Consider the following 23,034-nt stretch of genomic DNA (forward strand, 5'->3'; position numbering starts at 1 on the left):
ATGCAAACATTGTTAAAAAAACTATTTTGTCCAAACAACTGTCAACTGTTCTCTCAATCAATTATAAATATCAGTTTTCCTCGAAACAGCAGAACTTTATATGTTGCTTTAATTATTTTGTTGATGAAAATGTTGTAATACCACATTACCAAACCTTTAATGGAATACAGTGAGCCATTACGTTGAATAAATTCAAAAATGCTTTTTAATGAAACATTTCAAATTTAAACATTTAAAATAACCAAACTCAGACAGCATTTGGTAACAGATCATTCAAAGTGCCATTTTATTCCATATCTAAGGATAATTCAAAAATATCAAATTTTAGCAAAATCCTGCATCAAACCACAGCGATTGGCCACAATGTCATGCCCTCATAAACCATTCCAACATCTGAAAGTCAAAATCAAACGCATTTCTGCTTACTGACAGAGAAGGTTCATGACATTGTTAATAAATGAACTGTTTATAAGACACACCGATCCAGCCTCTAGCGTCCTGTCTCTTTGTACAATACTCTTTAACTACAACTCTACATCATAATATAAAAATATGACTTGCTGGGAGAAGAGGGCTCTTTTGAAAACTGTACCGGAGAGCAGAATGCCGTAAAAGAATAAACTATTGCACATTCATCTAATCCTTGAGGAAAGACACCGTAGGGAATATATTCTGAACTAAGAAACGTTCATCCCTGCAATACTGCCCATGAATGAGACGCACAATGAACCCGTTCACAGTGATACTCATACACCTCTGCTATACTTGCATCCTCAGAGTACCACAAACTGACGCACACAGTGGCATGTATTTGGCACGCGAGAAACACTAGGATGTATAAAGAGGTCCAAAAGCCTGAGACCACCAGTGAAAGTGCTTCGGGTTTTCTTTTTAGATTTTAGTACAGTATTTTTTTTTATTATTACTAATTACATTGATAGCATAATAAATGTAGTAAAACTTAATGGGGTCAAAAATTTACATCCCCCTTTAACATTTTGCTAAATGTTAAGTATTTTACCAAGATAAGAGGGATCATACAAAATGCAAGTTATTGTTTATTTAGTACTGACCTGAATAAGATATTTCACATAAAAGATGTTTAAGTAGTCCACAAGAGAAAATAATGTTGCCTGCTGTTCTTCAGAAAAATCCTTCAAAATCCACAAATTTAGTTTTTCCAGCATTTTTGTGTATTTGAACCCTTTCCAACAATGACTGTATGATTTTGAGATCCATCTTTTCACACTGAGGACACCTGAGGGACTTATATGTAACTATTACAGAAGGCTCACTGGTGCTCCAGAAGGAAAACCCATGCATTACGAGTCGGGGGTGGAAACTTTTTGAATTTGAAGATCAGGGTAAATTTATTTTGTCTTCTGGGAAACATGTTACTATCGTCTGTAGCCTCTGAAGGGCAGTACTAAATGAAAAAAAAAAAAAAAAATGTACACATCTCCATTTTGTTCAAAAGTTTTCAACCCCCCATTTGAATCTTCTGTAGTAAGTTACATATGAGTCCATATGAGTTGGAAAGGATTCAAATACACAAAAATGCTGGAAAACCAAAGAATTTGTGGATTTTTAAAGTTTTTTTCTGAAGAACTGCAGACAGTTTAACTGTTGAGGACAAACAAGGGACTCGTGAACAGTTATCACTAAACACAGAAACAGTTGTGGATCATTCGATCTAACAACACAGTGTTAAGAATCAACTTAACTTTTGAACAGGACCATTTTTATTAATTCAACTATTATTTTCTCTTTGTGGACTATATGTAAACATCTTTTATGTGAAATATCTTTTTCAGGTCAGTATTAAATAAACAACAACATGCATGTTGTACGATTGCTCTTATTTTGGTAAAATAATGAATATTTTGCAAATTCTGCAACTTTTGACCTCAACTGTTAATATTATTGTTTTCCAATGTATTTTATACATTTTAAAATCCTAGAACTGTACGGTTATTTCCAGGGTTAAAACCCATGATTTAATGTGGTCTCAGACTTTAAATACCTCATGTTTGTCCATTATTAATGGTTGGAAGTAAAAAATAAAGAAATAAAGAAAAGGTGACTATAGACTTTAGAAATGCATAAACATACACACACACACACACACACACACACACACACACACTTTCATAAGAGGCAAAGGCAGTCAGTATGCTTTCCAACAAAGGAATTTGGAGAAGCTTCTCAATGGTAAACAACATTTCAGGGTAATCTTTAAATAAGGATTAAATAATGAGATGATTTCAAATAAAAGAAGAACAAAACTAGGTAATTCATCGTTTCCTTTGAGCAGCGCAGTGTGTAATATACAGTAGAGTTCATTGTATCCGGTGCGGTTTGAGTTTAAAATCAACCCGTTCATCTCTTTAGCAACTTAATAAAACCATTCAGCTTGTTTGATTTCATTCATTCATCTCTGTGCACACTTCCAAATGTATATTATATAGTACTTCTCTCATATAAACAGAAAGTCTCTCTCAACATTTCTTCCCTCAGCCTAATAAATAGAGAAAACACATTTGAAAGTACTAATTACTGGAGCACTGTACTCGGCAGAAGAGGAACGAGGTGAGGTGTGCGCGAGCAAGAGTTTTGTGTAGGACAGTGTGTGTGCGCGTGTCGGTCAAGAGCTGTCCACCACTTGGTGCGGCAGGGTCACAAATGAGCCGTTAATGAAGGAGCCTTGTTTTTCACGTCCCTTTAGGAAGTAGGTGAGCAGCTCTCCTTTCCCCTTGACGAATATGGGTCCTCTCCTGACGAAGCGGAAGCCGTAGTCCTTCAGGATGCAGTAGCAGTCCTCCACCACCTGGGGAAGCAGAGTTTGTTTAGCTGCCACAGTTTCCTTCTGGCAACTAGTTCATTTCTGAAGATTATCATGATGAACAAAACGTGTAAGAATCATACACTCCTGTCAGTCTCTGAATTTATTTCAGGCAATAATCCAAAAGCCAATTGAAAAATCTGTCTTTTTGATGGATAAATCACAGTGAGGCTAACTTTCATTCAATACAGCGCTCTATTTATATTGTTGAGGAAGCTACTTTGAAATAAGCTCACCTAAAGTCAAGCCAACTAGTATTTAAAAAAATAATCAAATGAGATATTACAGCCTGTAGCATTGCTACCTTTAGTAATAGAAAACCTGGTGCTAAACTAAATGTAGGGAAGCTGTTTCCAGAAGGTTTCATTGATGTGAAAGCCATCACCTGGATGTTCCCCATAACCCCTGTGGATTCCATGCGACTGGCCACATTCACAGTGTTTCCCCAGATGTCAAAATGAGGTTTACGGGCCCCGATCACACCAGCCAAAACACCCCCTTTATTCAACCCTATGGAGAAAACACACAGCCAAACATGAGGCGTTGTGAATCACTGTGTCGTTCACACACAGCCGGACGTCAGGCCACTAACCGATGCGGAGCATGAAGTTATTGAAGGACTGGTAGTTGATGTTCATCAGCGTGACTTTCATGGCCAGAGCAAAATCAGCAAGATCTGCCAAGTGCTGCCAGCGTTCCCGCTCCGAAACCTCTTCTTTCTGTTGGGAAAAATATGTTTTATTACAAGCCCAATTCCAGAAAAGTTGGGTTGTTTTGTAAAACGCAATAACATCAATAATCTGTGATCTGTGATCTTTAACTTGGATTTAATTGACAAAAGTGCACAGAAAAGATTTCCAAAGTTTTCACTGACCAGCGTGAATGTATTTTGTAAATATGAACAAATTTTGATGGATGCAACACACTCCAGAAAAGTTGGGACCGAGGCAAAATAAAGTGAAATGATTAGAGCATATCCACGTTAAACTGTTTTGAAATGCAAAGAATTTAGGTCTTTCACCAAGTACCATATATAATATTGTGAAAAGATTCAGGGAAATCACAGAACATGCAGGGCAGGAAAGCTCAGGTGAATATACATGACCTTTGACCCTCAGATGGCATTGCATTAGAAGCTGTCATGCTGCGGTGTGAAGTATAGCCACATGGGCTCAGGAGTACTCAGGAGAAACCACTGTCATGTACCACAGTCTGCTACTACATCAAGAAATACAACTTGAATCTCTTGAAACTCTGACACAGTGTTAAACATGCCTCTGTCCCAAGTTTTTTTGGAGTTGCCATCAAAATCTAAATATTGTCTATATTTACAAGTTAAAATGAAGTTGGTCAGTGCAAACATTGGAAATTTCTTCTTTGTACTTTAGTCAGTTAAATAAAGAGAACGAACAGATAACACATACTTCTTGATTGTATGGCATTTCACAAAACGTCCCAACTTTTCTGGAATTGGGGTTGTAGAACTAGATGGACTCCTTAACATGTGCCTCCTTTACCTTCATACAAGCGTAACCGTTGGTGTTGTTGTCTGGAGTGACTCCGGATGCTGCCATGTAGGTGCTGCCAATAGTCTTGATCTTGGTTATACAGCGAAACTGCGGCTCGTCTAAAAGCTAAAGAGCACAAAAGCAAACAGATAACAGTATGAAGTCTTAACTTGTGGCTCCTTTATTGGCAACAGCTTGGAGAAATACTCCTATTACTAGTACTTACGCTATCAAAATCAGAAATGATTTCATTGAGGAACCTCAGACACTCGATCCCGCCGTTGTTGATGCTTTCCTCCGTATAGAAATCAGAGAAGTTTGGGATGGAGGCGAACATGACTCCGATCTCATCGTAGGACTGGCTGTAGAGTTCCTGGGACATGTGCATGGGAAAGTTAATTGAGTTTGACAGCATTTGTGAGGCTGAGCGGCTGGATTTCTCACCTCATCCCTCTTCTTGGAGCCCAGGAAATGTCGGGCGACGTGCTCCGGAAGCATATTAGTGACCAGAGCCTCGTTCCAGCGCCGCATCTCGTACACCTTCTCCTTCTGCTCATGCACTTCAATCTTCCACAGGAACAGCGTGCGTGCCAGCTTCTCCACCTGAGCCAAAAAAGAGTGAAGAATAGGCTAAAATGTAAGTCATTATTATTTAAGCTAGGCTACACAAGCTGTTCGGAAAAGAAAAAGGTGCATTGATGTCATCTGCTGCAACAAACATCACTTCCTGCATCTTCTAATTAAATGTCATTGACGTCAAACATCTAATGAGGCATTTTCAAGGAATGCTAATTGTTCAAAAGTTCTATTCACTAAAGAAAGAAAGTCATAGTGAATAATTACACAATCTCCATTTTGAGAGAACTAATAATCAGAGAGAGAGAAAGAGAGAAGTAAATCTCACATGTCGGGAGAAGTAGTAGAAGCTGACCATCATGAGGAAGATCATCACACTCATGGCGTATTTGGAGGGCACAAGATGAACTCTGTAAAAATAAAGTAATAATTACTTGAAAAGTGCCACACAATTTCTCTATGATAATCTAATACCTAGACATAACAGGAGAGAAGAGATGTATCCCAGTTTTATAATCCACCAGCTGAAAATCACAAGTCTGATCTGATCTTAAAGAGACAGTTCACCCAAAAATGAAAAATTCTGTCATTTACTCACCCTGAACACACTGCTTGATTTGAGATGTGATTCACATACTAATGGAGTACTGCTAATCCTGGCTGTGATTAGGGCTGTACACACCTGTACTCTTTAAAGCGCGTCAGGTCGTACTGGTCAAAGATGTCCCTCCAGCTGTAGATGTTGACCACAGCTGTAGCTCCGCTGATCAGCAGCATGAGGGTGAGCTTGACCATGTGGCTGACCTGCACCAGCATGGTGGTGGCGATGAGAGCCAGTACTGCGATGTAGCTGTAGTATTTAGGATTCTCTGAGCAGCTGCTGGCGGCCGCAGTGACCGGAGTGACCGTAGTCGCTTCACCCGCGGAGGACTCTGGGGCACGACAGCTCAACTACAGAGGACACCAGAAGAAGTACAGCTCGCAAAAACTCTCTGTTTTAGATGTTCAAATCTATCATTTATTTAATATCACTGCTGTTATAAAATATTGGAGTTGAACGAGCATTCAAAAGTTTTTTATTTTGAAAAAAGTCTCTTCTGCTCACCAAGGCTGCATTTATTTGAATAAAAATACAGTAAAATCAGTAATATTATGAAATATTATTACAATTTAATTTTACTAGGTTCTAGGTGAATATATGGTAAAAAGTAATTTATTTCTGTGACCAAAGCTGTATTTTCTGCATCATTCCTCCAGTCTCCAGTATCACATGATCTTCAGAAATCAGAATAATAAGCTGATTTGCTGCTCAAGAAACATTTCTGATTATTATCACTGCTGAAAACACTTTTGCCCAAAATTTGGTGAACCGAAAGATTAAAAAAACACATTTATTTGACATAGAAATTTTTTTTTTTTAAATTCTAAACGTCTTTATTGTCACCTTTGATCAATTTAATGCATCCTTGCTAAATAAAATCAGCGAATCTTATTTAGTCTAAAATCCTACTTACAAACTTATGAGCTATTAAATAACTAGTAACTTTGTAAAAGTTGCACATGATGATTTACCTTTATTGTAATTCCATTTTTTGCTAGGTATGTAGATATTTTCAATTATACAGAATTAGTATATTCATAAAATACATGTAAAATAAACCATTATTAATCATAAAATAAAGAAATTAATATATTTAAATAATTTAAAGAGAACTGCAAGCCTACCAAATTACTATAAATACATACATAGGCCCCAAATTACAATTAGTCTGAATATGCAACACTGTTACTTGCGTCCACATATCCTTATTTATTTAGCCATTTATTTTAAAGACAAAAATACGTAAAATAAATTGAAAGACTTCCTGAGGATGATAATGCAATTTTTTTTTTTAAGATTAAGCACATACATTTCTTGAATTAGAAAAAACATACTTTTGTTTCCTCAATTGACTTGTCTCTTACCATATCTACTATGTCGGCCGTTGTGACTATAAAGATGGCCGCCATGGCCCAAGTGTTGCGAGCCCAGCGCGTGTGATCAATCCAAGTGGAGAACGACACCAATCTCTTTGGAAATACCTTTGAAAACAAGACAAAAAAGCTCCATAAACATCCAATCCCAGCAAAAGTTGTTAACCTTGTACGCACATGACCTGCTCTGGCAATGGAAAGACCACATGTACAGTGATTGTGGAAACAATTGATTTAATTCACAGCAACATGCTTTTTAAAATCAATAAATTCTTCAGTAAAGCCATATGGACTCATACGTCCTTCATCTGTTGTGTGTGTGACCGTCTCCCCTTCCAGAAACACATTATCTCCGTTCTCGCTCAATCTGTGTGTGTGTGTGCTTGAGAGGGAATCAATATCAGGAACTTTATTAGTCAATGGGGAATGTGTTGACCTAACTAATGAGGATGAGTCAAATATACTGCTGCGTGCTCCACCAGTAAATGGAAGAGCCTCGGGAAACACACTTCATTCATGTGACTGCTTCTATTAATATTATGTGAGACGTCGACAAAGATGCATTGGAAATGGAAACATTTTTCATCATGATGCCGGCGACTAATAGAAAGCATAATCGTGCATGTTCAGGAAATCTAAATACTGAGGGCTAAAACCGTCATGTTTAAGTTGACATCACACAGAAGCTGGAACCAACTTTACTACCGTATTTCTGAGCGAAACAAGAAATCTGCATCAGGTACGAAAGTGGACACATGTTCTGTGTGATTGGTGTAAGAGCAGGAACTCACCCGAGGGAAGATGGCAGCCAGCGAACAGATAGTGAGAATGAGAAGCAAGACTTCACCTACGGCCAGAGTCACATAGTTTGCAACCAACCTGCACGGAGCAGAAATACACAGACAGGGGAAAGTGAACATCGGCTGTTCCTTCCACAATGCTTTTTGAACACATACTGTTTGCACAAGAAGTGAGGTTAATTTGTATTAAATGTGCCTTTAAAGATGCCTTTATAGAACGCAAAAAAAAAAAAAAAAAACACAATAAAATAATCATTTTGTCCCTTTAGGGGCTCTGTAGCTGCATGCAAAAACAAACAGCATGATCAGTGTAGTCCGATTCAAGAATAAATTACTCTTTTAAACCATTTTTCAAAGCCATTTAAAGTTTAATTAAGTTTGCATTTAAAATTTTATTTTGTTTTGTTGATTATTTTATCAGTTAAATAAATAGCAATAAAAAAAATCATATTAGTTTGGACCTTAGCTTTTATTAATATTTTTGTAATGTGCAAAATTAGAAGACTAGAAGCAATTATAGAATTACATATAATGATGCACTTAAGTCCTACATAAGGGAGTCAAAAAAGTAACTGAATTTAAATAAAACATTTTTTTTTTACCTAAAATACATTTTAATTTAATTTTAAAGAACATAACATTCAGTTCACACTCATTTTTAAAAGTATATTATTTCCATAAGAACTCTTTTTTTTAAGTTTGCTGAAGTGTACTTGTTTTGTCAGGAGGGTCTGCACAGGTGAATCGATATCAAATCTAAATCGGGAAACTCAATTTAATCAGGAAACCTTTACAAATCCCAGCCTTGAATGAAAGTGGATACAGTATTTAAACGCCAGAGACAAAGGGAAACGCCAAATAGCAACAGGACCTTATTTTTACCCATCAAACAGATGCTATGCTAACAGTAAACAGATGATGAGTGGCCTCCGTTGACCGGTGGCAGCTGAAACAGGGGCTGATGGTGTTTGTGTGCTGATGTGTTAATAGTTAACTGACCTGGGGTCAATGAGAGCCTCCATGACGGCGGTGAAGAGCAGCACCACACACGAGCAGCTGAACGCCGCTCCGCTTTGCTTCTCCTTCTCCACCGAGAAGCGCGTCTCCAGCTCCGGATCAGTAAAGCGCAGGGACAGACGATTAGTGTGCTTCCCTTTCAGCCTGAAACACACACACACAAACATTGGGAAAAAGAAGTGCACAGCAGTACGAGCAGGTATATAACAGTGTCATATTAAAAGTTTTATTTGAAATCATTATGTTTTAGTAATCACACTTGATGTGTTGACTAACAAGTGCCTATTAAGTGTCTAAAAACGAAACATTCAGTCCGTGCTTCTTTTGAAGGATATTAAGTAGAGTACGTACGCCTGTACGGTCTCTCTCTCCAGCAGAGCTTCATTGAGGAGTTTGTTGAGCTCCTGTTCGTTCTCCTGAGCGTCGATGACTCTCTCAGCCAGATCACGCAGACGCAAACGCCGCCGAGGGTTTGGAAAAGAGGGGTTCACCACCTACCACCAAACACATGCACAATCAAACGCTGACTGTTCTCTTTTACCTTCTATATCCAAAAACCCCCACATAATAGTTTAAATATCTGTCACAAATTTTCAACAGATTTAACTGTGATACATTAACTATGATAACTGTGAAAAGTTCACACTCTGAAGGATATTTCAGAACAATAATAATGAAACTATTTGGTACCATCATGCTAATACATGAACAGTCAAAATTCTGTAACATAGTTTGGTTAAAATTTCTCAATGGTAGTTTAAAACAACACTTTTTTTACCCTGTCAAAAACAGCTCTTTTCATAGCAAGCAGTTTTGTAGCATTTTCCTTTAAATGTTAATGAGCTCTGCTGACTCCGCCCCTCTCTTTTGAGCTGCTCTTTGAGGGACTGTTTACTTCAGACACATGTGTACTGTTTTATTAATTACAAATACCCACACATTGGGCACTATTTTAACGATCTATAAATGCAAAGTGTAAAGCGTATGGCGCAGGTCCAAATCCACTTTTGCTATTTTAACAATGGGAACACGGGTTGAAAAAAAGGAGTTGTCCCTATTGTCTTAAGTAATGGGTGTAACATTCAATACACAAATCAGAGTGTCATCTCCCATTCCCTTTAAGAGCGAGATGCGCTCACACCATGGCAGATCGTTATTTACATGGCAGAATTTGTTGCCAGAAAAGCTGAACGCTTCTCAAGTGAAGAAACCGAACTGCTCGTGCGCGTAAGGACGGGACAAGCAGGAATACACCACAGCTTCCCGAGGTGAAGAATCATTATTAGTAGTAATAGGCTGAATTGCAAATAGGTAGCCTAATTCTAATACAAGCAATGACTATCCATCATTACATTTTTATATTTATGTAGCCTACACAATAATATCCTTTAAACTGTAATCCTTTTGTATTTAATATTTGGCATGTTTGTGTGATGCGCATCCCTGTGTGTAATAAGCAAAGTCAAAGTGCACTGTGGACCCACCCAGAGGAGCATTTTCTACCAACGCACTCTTTAAAGAACACAAAAATATTGGGCCATTGACTTTAGACCAGGTTTGAGCTGGATGCAATGCAATGAGTTTGATGTTTTGGATGCAATTAATCATGATTAATGGTTTGACAGCAATACGTCCCCTTGGAATTATATAGGTTCTATCTGACATTTTTGTCAAAACTGAGTTATTCACATATTCTTATTCTGTGTCAACGTAGTTACATTATGTGATAGATTTTTTTTTAATGTTGTGTACATTATGGGACTTTTTATTTAAAAAACAATAAGGTTCTATCTACACAGTCGAATGGAACACAATAACTTCGAAGCTCAATATCACAAAACTACTCGGAATGCAGACAGAACTTTATAACTCCAAAGGGGACGAATAGTGTAAAGTCTAAGTGTAAAATATAAGTGGCAAATACAATTTGCACCTAGCATTATTAATACTAACAGGACTTTTGTTAATTTATGCATTTTGTCAGGGACTGAAAACCTTTGCCATTTTAATCTGTAATTAAGTAGGCGAAGTCCTTCTGAAAGTTAACAGATTCCACTGGCTTTAGCAGAGTTGCAGGTGTCAGTGTGTGAGATCATGGTGTCATTACCCGTGTGTCCAGCTCCTCCGGCTCCTCCGGTGTGGTGCAGGCCGTGTGGACGCTCCCATTGCACTCCGTCGTGTTGATCAGCAACGGAGAATTCCCATTAGACGACGTCACCGACAGCTTCTGGAGGAAACCACCAGCGAGAGCGTGAGAATGAGAGAGACACAGAGGAACCGAAAGAAACCGAGAGTAAAAGAAATGACACTCACTACCCCGTTGATGCCGTTTTTACCCACGGGTCCCTTGGACACCACCACCAAATACGTCTCAATGCCCCTTTCCTTCAGGTACTCGCAGCGGTCTCCTCCGTTCCCCGGCTCCACATCAAACTCTCCATGCAGACACTCCAGGGTATTCTGGGAGATGTGCACTCGCCTACCAGACACACGTTTGAGTTCAAACACAGCCTGAGTGTGTTACTGCTAACACAACACTTAGACAATGCTGCTGTTTCACCGTTAACAACTACAGAACAAATCCATCAACCGGTTTTAGGATCCATCGCTGATCTTTTTTTGACTCACTTAAGTAGGACTTAAGTGCATCTTTATATGTAATCTCATAATTACATCTATCATCTATTGAAATACGGTTAAAGTGAGTAACCGGAATTTTTGCTATTAGACATTTATAAAGAAGTTGTAATTAAGTGCACCTAAAATATATTAACCTTAAACATAAATAACACACTAATTATAATCAAGTACTTTGCATGTGCTTCAGAATGATAGTCAACAACAACTACAACAAAAAAGAAAGAAAAAAAAAATCAGTTTTCAGTCAGGGAATGCTCTAAGACCCAGAAAATAAACATTATTATTATTATTATTTCAGTTTTTTCTATAATTTTTTAAGATGCATCATTTTTAAAAAGGTTGCACATTTTTCTAAATAGTTGCATCAATCGATTTTCTGGTATGCTTTACTTAAAATTAATTAATTAAAAATGTATCCTGGTATCTTGAATTTAAAAAGTCAATGTTGTTTCACAATCACTCATTAATCAGAAGATGTTAAGCACATACAATATGGTTTTAGTTGAAAAAATATAATGACCCAAAATGTGAGAATAACATACAAATGTTGAATGCATTGTAATGAGGGTTAAGTGTGTTAAGAATTCAAGTCGTGAAAAACACACTTAAGTGGCCTTTTATTTCTTTACAGTAGATCCTAAGTTTCACTACAATTAAACAATTAAGGGTGGGTCTCATTCTAATTGAGTCTTGCTAACGATTGTGATAGATACGAGTCTAATAATTAAACATATCTCCAGAGAGTCTCATCCATGACTGCAGCGCTCCTGCATTCAGGCGTAGTTCATTTAAGGAGGAGTGAAGTTTATATATGACCTGAACAATCAGACACATTTACACCCGTCTGAGTCACTTCTTGGATTCCCGTCTGTCTTGACTACATCTCAGAAGGCTTTCACACTTACTATTTTCATAAATGGATAGCTAGTGAACTTCCCCCAGCATTCAGAAGCAAACTAAACCCTTTATCAATGGTGAATGTGCAGGATTTTACCCTGGTATTCCTCCTGCCTCCATCTTGTTGGCCACTGTCACGTCAGTCGACCACACGTCATACTGCCAGCGCTTCTGTCCGAGTACACCGCCCAAAACCGTCCCAGAATGCACTCCGACACGCATGTCCACATCTGTCTGCGTCTTCTCTCGAACGTATCTGAAATCCAGATGAATGTGTCAGACCTCATCATACTCGAGCACGCCCAACTCCAGCTATTTAAAAATCACTGTCACTAATTCCCATTTAATTCTAGAAATAATTCCCAGCATGCATCACTCACGAAATGGCCTCAACCATGGCCAAACCCATCATGATGGAGCAGGCCGCATGGTCATCGCGGTAATCTGGAAGGCCACAAATACAGTAATAGCAGTCGCCCAGGATCTTGATCCTCAACTGGTGGTATTTCTGAAAGTAGAGCATCTTAGTTAGCTTCAAACTTCACTAGAAAATAATTGAGCATCAGTTGAGAGCAACAATGTGCGTCCACTTTTCAGCCAGCTGGTTTTGGATATTCCTCAAAAGGAATTGAAAAATTCTATATGAAAAAAATGATAAAGTAACCAAACCAACTGGATCCAAGAACAGCCAAAACATTACAAAGACTGAATAAAAAATACAAACAAAATTCCCGTAGCTCAATTGGTAGAGCACTGCTTTATCAAGCGCAAGGTTGGGGGTTCGATTCCCCGGGAACACATGATATAAAAAAAATGTATAGCCTGAATGCACTGTAAGTCGCTTTGGATAAAAGCGTCTGCTAAATGCATAATTTAAAATTTAATTTAAATTCAAACAAATAAATAATTGGTTTACAAACAATTTTAACTTAGGAATTGCTAGTAAATTCCACAAACAGTTACAAAGAAAAGGCAAGTAACACAAGTAAATTATACGTTCTTAAAACATTAAATTGTATATATATATACAGTGGGGCTCGAAAGTTTGGGCACCCTTTGCAGAATCTGTGAAAATGCGAGTAATTTTCAAAAAATAAGAGAGATCATACCAAATGCTTGTTATATTTTATTTAGTACTGTCCTGAGTAAGATATTGTACATAAAATATATTAACATTTAGTCCACAAGACAAAAAAAATGCTGAAATTGTTAAAATAACCCCCTCAAAAGTTTCGGAACCCTTGGTTCTTAGTACTGTGTTCTGTTACCGGATGATCCTCGACTGTCTTTCTGTTTTGTGATGGTTGTGCATGAGTCCCTTGTTTGTTCTGAACAGTTAAACTGAGCAGCGTTCTTCAGAAAAATCTTTAAAGTCCTTCAGATTCTTCAGTTTTCCAACATCTTTACATATTTGAACCCTTTCCAGCAGTGACTGTATGATTTTGAGATACATCTTTTCAGACTGAGGACATTTGAGGGACTCAAACACAACTATTTAAAAAGATTCAAACATTCACTGATGCTCCAGAAGGAAACAAGATGCATTAAGAGATGAGGATGAAAACTTTTGGAATTTGAAGATCTGCACCCCTTCTGCAAGGGGTGCCCAAACTTTCGAGCCCCACTGTATATATATATATAATTGTTTTCTTGATTTTACAAAATCACAATGTTTTGTTGACATTTTGTGTGCATATAAATAAAAGTAGGGCTTTTATAGTTTAAAAAATGATGTATTAGTCTTATGTGTACGATCAAAAAAGACGAAACATTTGAAGTTCTTTTCGAGCTTCACTTTGTAGTGTATTTTGTAGGTTTGATAACTTGAAATGTAAACTTGTTGTTCCGATTCTGATGCTAGTATCGGAAATATCTCCGATACCACAACAAATTCTGGCATCGGCATCGGCGAGTACATGAACCCATATACCGATCCAATACCATTTTCTTAAACAAGACCTAGTTATAATCATAGAGTCAGTAAAAGAATATGACTGCTAGCTTTGCCTAACCGCTGCACGGTTCTTCTTCGCTGCTCAGAATGCATTGCAAACACAGGAAATTGTGCTGTGTTGCCACAAGTAACCCCTGTTTAGAGCTGCGAAGAAGAAATGAAGACGCGTTAGCAGCACTGATCTATATATGACTGGATCGCTCATCGCGTTCTAAACTGCCAACAGAGAGTGAAACCGCTTCTATATTATAGATCAGTGGTTAGCAGTATGTCTCTGTAGTACCGGTAGTTACCGACTTCCGAGTATATTCGGTACACGCAGCTGCGTTCAGTCGCTTCCGTGTTAGTCAAAGCGCAGGGCTCAAGACAGTAGCCGAATATATACTAGTGTCTGTGAATATTAAACTGCAAAATACTATTTAAATATTACTCCTGCAAATTCTAAATCTCTCTGGGAGACGGGCGCAGATGCGCGGGAGCTCGCTGTTTTGTAGTCTCTGCCGTGTGTCACTCTATGAGGACATGAACGCATTAACCGTCAATTCATGAGAATTTACCGTTTCATTTCATTTCATTTCATATGTCAAACTGTCATATTATAAACACAGACACTCAAAGATCTTCATGGCAACCCATCAAAATAAATGTTCGGTTTAACGTGAGTAAATTGACAATATATTAAGCTACTGTTGCAGCCTACAGTAGATTAAGCTACGTCTCTATGTAGTAATAATAATACATCTCTATTAATAATAATAATTATGCCTAGACGGTTGCTTGTTTTTTACTTGTTTTGTTGTAAAGGGATTATCTGATTAATATATCATTTTTTATATTCCTAAACTTATTTGTTGCAGTTTTTTATACAGTTATATTGTAAAACTAAAATACCTTTTTTAGTTTGCAGTGTTAGATTTTTGGCTGCATTTGAAGTTCTTTTTCGCTTAAGAAAATAAATAATATTACTGTCAAATTCATGTCAGATAATAAAAATACTGTAATGAATACAGTAGTTCACCATGTATTTATTCATGTTTTATTAAGGGATCAGTCTGAAGCTCACCATAAAATAATTCTAGCAATTTACACAGGGCTATATACAGCTGTATATACAGATACACACCCAGGTATCGGATCAGTACTCGGTGTCAGCCGATAACCTGAGCCCAGGTATCGGAATCGGTATCGGGAAGAGAAAAAGTGTATCAGAACATCTCTACTTGAAAGTAAACTAATTAGTAATCTGATTACTTTTTAAATGCAGTCATCACTAATGTAATCAAATGACAATTTTAAAGGGGGGGGGTGAAATGCTATTTCATGCATACTGAGTTTTTTACACTGTTAAAGAGTTGGATTCCCATGCTAAACATGGACTAAGTTTCAAAAATTAAGTTGTACGTTTGAAGGAGTATTTTTGTTCCAAAAAAACCTCTTCCGGTTTGTCACAAGTTTCGGAAAGCTTTTTTCGAGTATGGCTCTGTGTGACGTTAGATGGAGCGGAATTTCCTTATATGGGTCCTGAGGCACTTCTGCCGGAAGAGCGCGCGCTCCCGTATAGCAGAGCACTTAGAGGCTGAGCACAGACTCACTGATCAGAGCGAGAGCGTCGCGAAATGTCACAGAAGAAGTGTGTTTTTGGTTGCCAGGGCAAGACAACCCTGCACAGATTACCAAAAGAGGAACAGCATTAAGGGACCAGTGGATGGAGTTTATTTTTACAGAGCATCAACGGAGTTGTGCAAGTGTTTTTGTTTGTTCCCTGCATTTCGAAGATGCTTGTTTTACAAACAAGGTCCAGTTTGACGCCGGATTTGCACATCGTTTATTTCTTAAGGATAATGCAGTCCCAATGAAAAAGGGTCACGATCGTGTGGTGGAACCGCAGGCGGTGAGTAAAACTGCTTCAAATATCTCTGTGTTGTTAACTTAGCTATCGGCGCGTAAGCACATCAAGTAAACAACATGCGATGTTGTCATCAAACTGCACTTTCCACATGTACAGGTACAGACTATCTTTCTCTTATAAATATAATAAAAATAAAGACTTTTTGGAGTTATGAAGGATGCGGTACTACTCTATAGGTACTCAAGATTAACAGGATATTGAGTGAAAACGAGCATTTCACCCCCCCTTTAAAGAAATAATTAGTACTTTGTAGTGGATTACTTTTTTTGAGTAACTTACCCAACACTATACATGACGTAAGTATAAAAGTTACTCATCCCATTAAGCATTGTGAATTATGTAATTAAATATATATACTACTATACAATTTAATGAAAATAAAATTTACTCTATACAATTATAGATATAGATTATAAAGTTAGGGTTGGTAAGATATTGAACTGTTTTTGAAATATGTCTCTTCTACTCGCCAAGGCTGTATTTATTTAATTAAATACAGTGATATTGTGTACATTATTACAATTTAAAGTACTTTATTTCTATTGTAGTACATGTTAAAAATAAATTATTCCAAGTTGTATTTCCATCATCATTCCTCCAGTCTTCAGTGTCACACGATCTTCAGAAATCATTCTGATATGATGATTTACTGCTCAAGAAACATCTCTGATTATTATCAATGTTGTTAATAGTTGTGCTGATGAATATTTTTGTGGAAACCGTGATTCATTATCATATTTTTCAGGATTCTTTGATCAATAGAAAGTTCAAGTAGAAATCTTTTGTGACATTATAAATGTCTTTCCTGTCACTTTTAATCAATTGAATGCTTCCTCTATGAATTTATTATGATGCATACACTGTAGTAAAAAATCTGATATTCTATGGTGATTTTTACTTTAAATTCCACTGTTGCACTCTACATGAATAGCTTAAGATCATTAGTCACCAAAAACCATTCCACCTTGTAAAAATGACTAAATGTGTGTTAAATAAAGCTTGCATACAGATAGCAGTAACTCACAGCTGCTAGCTTGTCGAAGCGGGCAAACAATTCGTTGAGCAGCTTCACCAGCTCATGCGCGCTACAGGACGAGGACAGCTGAGTGAAGCCCACGATGTCTGCGAACAGAATACTGCAACACAAACACAGTCAGAGTCAAACAATCGGCAAACGACGACATCAAGCTTCGCACTCGTTTACTGAAACACTGACCTGACGTTCTCATGCCGATACATGTACATGGTGTTGAACTGCTGCATCTCTTTCTGGCTGGCTTCTTTCTTCATGTCCTGAAGCATCTCGTCTGCGATGTGCTTGGGTAAGATGGACAGCAGGAGACGCTCCTGTACGCAGAAGAACAAACCTTGATTACACACCAATATACTATCTGCATCTGCTGAATTTATGGATATATTCACACAATTCTGCACATAAAAAAACATCTTGCATGATTGCTTTCAAAACAATCTGTTTCTGTTTACATAATGTATGAGTGTGTATTGTGTATATATCTTATGTATAAAAACTAGGGCTGGTAAGTGATTAACATTTTTAATCTAATTAATTACATGATGTGGTGATTAATTAATTAAATTAATCGCACATCAAATCTGGAGAAATAACTCTGAAAAGATCATTTAAAGTCATTGTTGTGTAAAGCATTAAACAGAGATTACAAAAAGTAGATTCAGCAAGAAATATTTTGTTTGATAGAAATGATTACATGTACTCTTTTGTGTGAGTAAACGGTGACAGAATTGTCATTTTTAGTTGGTTGAACTATAACTTTGATAATTAATTTTCTTAATTTTATTTTTATTACTATGAAAATATCAAATTATTTCTTTAATGTAATGATAATCTAAATAAAAAACTAAAACTGCCAGTAGGTGGTGGGAATGTCTTAATGATTAAGTCATCGAGTCATTTATTCGTTTCATTCGTTCAAATGGTTGATTCATTCAGGAGTGAAGTAAATGGTTCTTTATAAATAGTTAATTGAATCTTTAGGCTTCAGACCGATCGGTGTGACATCATCATCACAATCAGATCGACCAGTGTGTGACATCATCATCACCATCAGATGGACCAGTGTGTGACATCATCATCATAATCAGACCGATCAGTGTGACATCATCATCACCATCAGATGGACCAGTGTGTGACATCATCATCATAATCAGACCGATCAGTGTGACATCATCATCACCATCAGACCGATCGGTGTGACATCATCATCACAATCAGACCGATCAGTGTGACATCATCATCACCATCAGATCGACCAGTGTGTGACATCATCATCATAATCAAACCGATCAGTGTGACATCATCATCACCATCAGACCAATCGGTGTGACATCATCATCACCATCACACCGATCAATGTGACATCATCATCACCATCAGACCGATCGGTGTGTGACATCATCATCATAATCAGACCAATCAGTGTGACATCATCATCACCATCAGACCGATCAATGTGACATCATCATCACCATCAGACCGATCGGTGTGTGACATCATCATCATAATCAGACCGATCAATGTGACATCATCATCACCATCAGACCGATCAATGTGACATCATCATCACCATCAGACCGATCAGTGTGACATCATCATCACCATCAGACTGATCAATGTGACATCATCATCACCATCAGACCGATCGGTGTGTGACATCATCATCATAATCAGACCGATCAATGTGACATCATCATCACCATCAGACCGATCAATGTGACATCATCATCACCATCAGACCGATCAGTGTGACATCATCATCACCATCAGACCGATCGGTGTGTGACATCAAAGAACCTCAAGAGCAGACTCCTTGTGCTTTTGAATCCCTTTTGCGATACTTTGATGTCAAACACCGATCGGTCTGTGTGCCACTACAAAGCCAACGGCGACTATGGCCAATGGTTTAACGCGTTAAATGGTTCACCCAATTCATTCAAAATGTGGATTAATAAATGAAATGCTGCTGTGGGTTGCTCAGGGATGAACAGTTGGTTTTGGTTGGCAAAATTGAGCAAAACAGATAACACGGTGTCTAAAATAACACAATATTAACTTCTTAATAAACTGTTTTATAACATGAGTATCACATTTGCACTCGTGTGATATTTCTTAACTATGTGATGTAAATATGAGACAAAATGTCAACCGGGGCATTTTGCCCCATATCTTGAATTTTAGGGACATTTTCTAGGCTCCATCACGCAGTAACACACACATACAAAATACTTTTTGAAAAGTAAAACAAAAAAACACTGAACAGAAATTAAACATTCAACAAGGACACATTAAATTGATCATAAGTGATAGGAAAGATACTTCCAATGTCACAAAATGTTTTTTTATTTCAAATAAGAGCTGTTCTTTCTCATCTTTCATCAGAGAATCCTGGAAATGATGATACTGCCTTCATGTCCTGACTTTTCTCTAGTCTTGAGGCAGGATCATGACAGACCCGTGTTTTGTGTACAAGCACATGGCCTTGTCTTTGGGCCATGTGCTTGTGTTGTCTCGTCCCCTTGCCCCGCCCCCTTGTTATCCTAGTCTTGTCGTGATTGCCTTATCTGTGCCACCTGTTGTGTCTTAATTAGTTCGCCTATTTAGATCCCCTAGTGTGCTCTGTCTTTTGTCGGTTCATTGTGATTGTTCCACATTGTGATATGTGTTACTCCATGTTCCTGTGATATATTGTTACTCGGTGTTGCCCTTGGAAGAAGACGTTGTGAGACTTGTTATTGTTTGTTTGTAGTTAGTGTTCTTGTGTTTCAAGTCTTTGTTTATTGTGTCTTGTTAACTTATTTAGTATCTACCCTAGTCATTGTTTTCCCCCTCGTGGGTTTTGTTTCCCCTTTTGTGTTAATAAATCCTGTGTTTGGTACATCCTGTCTGCATCTGAGTTCATCCCAACCCCTCCACATGACAGATACTGAATCAATTTCTGTTTTACTGTGTTTTTGATAAAATTAATGCAGCCTTGGTGAGAATATGAGAAATCTTCACAAACTTTGATTAGCATCTATGCTGAAAGTTTCAGTCAGCTTTTGGTATGAGCTCTCAGCTAACAGACACTGACTATCATTTACTCGCTCAAATAAATTGATAAGCAAATTAACCTCCTGGGGGAAAACGCACAAATATATGCAAATGTATTGGTCAAATATGTTCCCTGACGCATCGACAGCACTAATCATTAACTGATGCTCCAGATGGCGACCTGTTAACACAGCAGGCCCTTACAGGCCCAGACACATTTCACACATGAACACATCAAGCAGCTCCGCTCTGACCGGTGCGCCATCGACGTGATGCCACTCTGACACACACACACACACACCCACTGACACTAACACACAGACACACACACACACACACACACACTGACACTGACACACACACACGCGTGAACATCAGGTCAGTGTATTCAGCCGAGAGTCTGACAGTAAAAGAAGACAAAGGTTGTGAAGGATCAAGAGGAGGGAGTCGCTAGTGTGATTACAGCTGACATCGTCTCAGGAGGTTGGTCGCCATGGTAACCTGCCGTAGCCGGATGCTCCTTGATTGGCTGGCGGACCCCGTCTCCCAGCAGCCCCTGCTCCTCCATTAGTATTCAGAGAGTTACTCCTCATATGCTTCTTATCGGCCTCTCACACACACACACACACACACAAAAACACACACATGCGCGCACACACACACACACACACACCTCACACACCTATTTCTCTTCTCAACTTGCAGCTAATAGTAGCCCCTCGCTCTGTAAGGGTCACACTGACTGCTGAATCTTTCACCCAGACACAAATCGACTCCTAAAGCATTTTCTGTCCTCACAAAACTGTCTCAACCAATCAAAACATCACAGATGTTTGATTGACAGTTCTGTAGGGCAGGATTTTAGGCCAATAAGATTTTGCGGTGGGCGTGGCTACAGGGTATGATGTCACAGACAAACAAACCAAGCAACTGTCAAAAGCTGAAATTAATTATTCGATTTTCATTAGTGCTGGGCAACGATTAATCACATCCAAAATAAGTTTTTGTTTATATTATATATGTGTGTGTACTGTATGTATTGATTACATATATATACTAGACACACACATACAGTATATATTTTGAAAATATTTACATGCATTTACATGTATGTATTTATATGCATATAAATTAAATTAATTTATGCATTTAGCAGACGCTTATCCAAAGCGACTTACAGTGCATTCAGGCTATCAGTTTTTACCCATCATGTGTTCCCGGGGAATCGAACACCCAACCTTGCGGAACGCTCTACCAGTTGAGCTATAGGAACACATTTTTATATTATACATAATTTTTTTTCTTTAATATATACATGTATATGAGTGTATTTATATATAAACAGTGCACAAGCATATATTATGTACACATAAACTTTTATATTAAATGCGATTAATCGTTGACCCGCACTAATTTTCATTAAATATTGTGAAGATTCTGCGTGAGGAAATCTTTCTCCCTCACGAGAGACATTCACAGAACAGCGGTAAATGTGACCATATTTTATACTTCGAAGTTTCACCACCATAAAATATTTTCACATGAGGGAGAAAGATTTACTTCTGCTGATTTTGCATCAGATTCAAGTCACAATTCACCGCGTTGATCAACCGAAAGCTGCTTGATGCTTCATACATATCTGCAAAACTGACAAACAACCTGCAACACTTATTCAAAATTCATTATTCACTGACTGCATCTTAAGACCAGGAATATACCTGCATGATTTTAATTCAATAGATATATTCTGCGTGCACTGTGTTCAGCTCAGGACCAGAGCATTAATGGAAACCAAACACGTGCCGACCACTTTCACAAACGCCATGAGAAGTGATTATCAACAAAAGAGAAACTTTAAGCGCTTCCTGGGGTTTTCTGACAAAATCAAAGTTTGCAAGTTAAGAAATTTAATATTAATATTTTACAGTTGCAATAAATTACTATTATTATCATTATTATTATTGGTAGTAACGGTATTAGTATTTTAAAGCCAGATTTATATATAACCACAAAATTTCGGTCAAAATTTTCAGCCTTACAAACAAGTACAGCAAACATGGATTTCATAAGAAAAAAAAAATTGCAATAAATTTTTCTCCCCACAAATCATGAAGTCCTAACCAGAAATATATTTTCATAAACATTAACAAGTTTTACTTGCTAATGATAAACAGTAAAACAACAACAAAAAAAACAGTAATTTTTTAACGTAAGTTTTACACTATTTACATTATTCAGTCTTTGTTTAATTGACTGTGTTGTTATTTTCTAGCAGTTCTGATGTTTCATGTGTGTGTACGTACGTGTGTATTATTCAAAGGTGAAGTGTGATTTGTGAAGTGTATATGTGATTTCTGCACCACTAGTGGCATCAATCAGAACTACAGCAAAAATAATGACTAGCTTTGCTAAAAAAAATTAAAAAAAACTACCTACAGGAATAAATACCGGACACGATGACACGCTGGAATAAAACAACAGATTGCTATGGATGCTTCCAAAAATGCCACGCTCAAGTTAAAAAGCGTGTCTGGAGACCTTGCGTCTGTAGTGAAGGAGCTGATCTGGTTTCTCTCACCTGCTGCTGGCTTTGCTCCTCCAGGTTGAGCTTCACCTCCAGCGACTGCCGAGCCTCCAGAAAGGCCTTGCGGTGTTTGCGGTCGGCCATGTAATACGACATGACGCCCACAGTGATGGCACAGAAGTAGATCACAATGTTGGCCAGCAACTGCAAAACACAACCGCACCATCATGACACGACACACAAGCCTTCCTCACTTGCGTCTGCGTCTTTACCACTACTGTTTATTCATGTGCAGATATAATTCAGAAAAACAGTCAATCATCACGA

General features: G+C 37.8%; 1 protein-coding gene across 2 annotated transcripts in view; it reads right to left on the reverse strand.

Moving 5' to 3' along the window:
- Positions 1–257: 257 nt before the first annotated feature.
- The window catches only part of LOC127974391 (adenylate cyclase type 3), a 28,167-nt gene continuing 5,390 nt past the window's right edge, over positions 258–23,034 (reverse strand). Inside the window, exons 2-20 of one of the 2 annotated variants that reach the window (XM_052577603.1) lie at positions 22,762–22,911; positions 17,334–17,464; positions 17,142–17,253; positions 12,635–12,762; positions 12,352–12,510; positions 11,031–11,196; positions 10,825–10,941; positions 9,069–9,211; positions 8,700–8,861; positions 7,692–7,779; positions 6,892–7,008; positions 5,609–5,877; positions 5,255–5,336; positions 4,795–4,953; positions 4,577–4,723; positions 4,360–4,476; positions 3,435–3,561; positions 3,228–3,352; positions 258–2,827 (exon numbers count right to left, since the gene is read on the reverse strand). In XM_052577603.1, coding sequence (XP_052433563.1) covers positions 2,645–2,827; positions 3,228–3,352; positions 3,435–3,561; positions 4,360–4,476; positions 4,577–4,723; positions 4,795–4,953; positions 5,255–5,336; positions 5,609–5,877; positions 6,892–7,008; positions 7,692–7,779; positions 8,700–8,861; positions 9,069–9,211; positions 10,825–10,941; positions 11,031–11,196; positions 12,352–12,510; positions 12,635–12,762; positions 17,142–17,253; positions 17,334–17,464; positions 22,762–22,911 — 2,682 coding nt within the window. In that variant the 3' untranslated portion in view covers positions 258–2,644. Of the gene's footprint in view, positions 2,828–3,227; positions 3,353–3,434; positions 3,562–4,359; positions 4,477–4,576; positions 4,724–4,794; positions 4,954–5,254; positions 5,337–5,608; positions 5,878–6,891; positions 7,009–7,691; positions 7,780–8,699; positions 8,862–9,068; positions 9,212–10,824; positions 10,945–11,030; positions 11,197–12,351; positions 12,511–12,634; positions 12,763–17,141; positions 17,254–17,333; positions 17,465–22,761; positions 22,912–23,034 lie in introns of both variants that reach the window. The other variant, XM_052577602.1, reaches the window with a different exon arrangement.

Source organism: Carassius gibelio, chromosome B16 (genome assembly GCF_023724105.1).
Source record: "Carassius gibelio isolate Cgi1373 ecotype wild population from Czech Republic chromosome B16, carGib1.2-hapl.c, whole genome shotgun sequence".
Classification (NCBI taxonomy): domain Eukaryota; kingdom Metazoa; phylum Chordata; class Actinopteri; order Cypriniformes; family Cyprinidae; genus Carassius; species Carassius gibelio.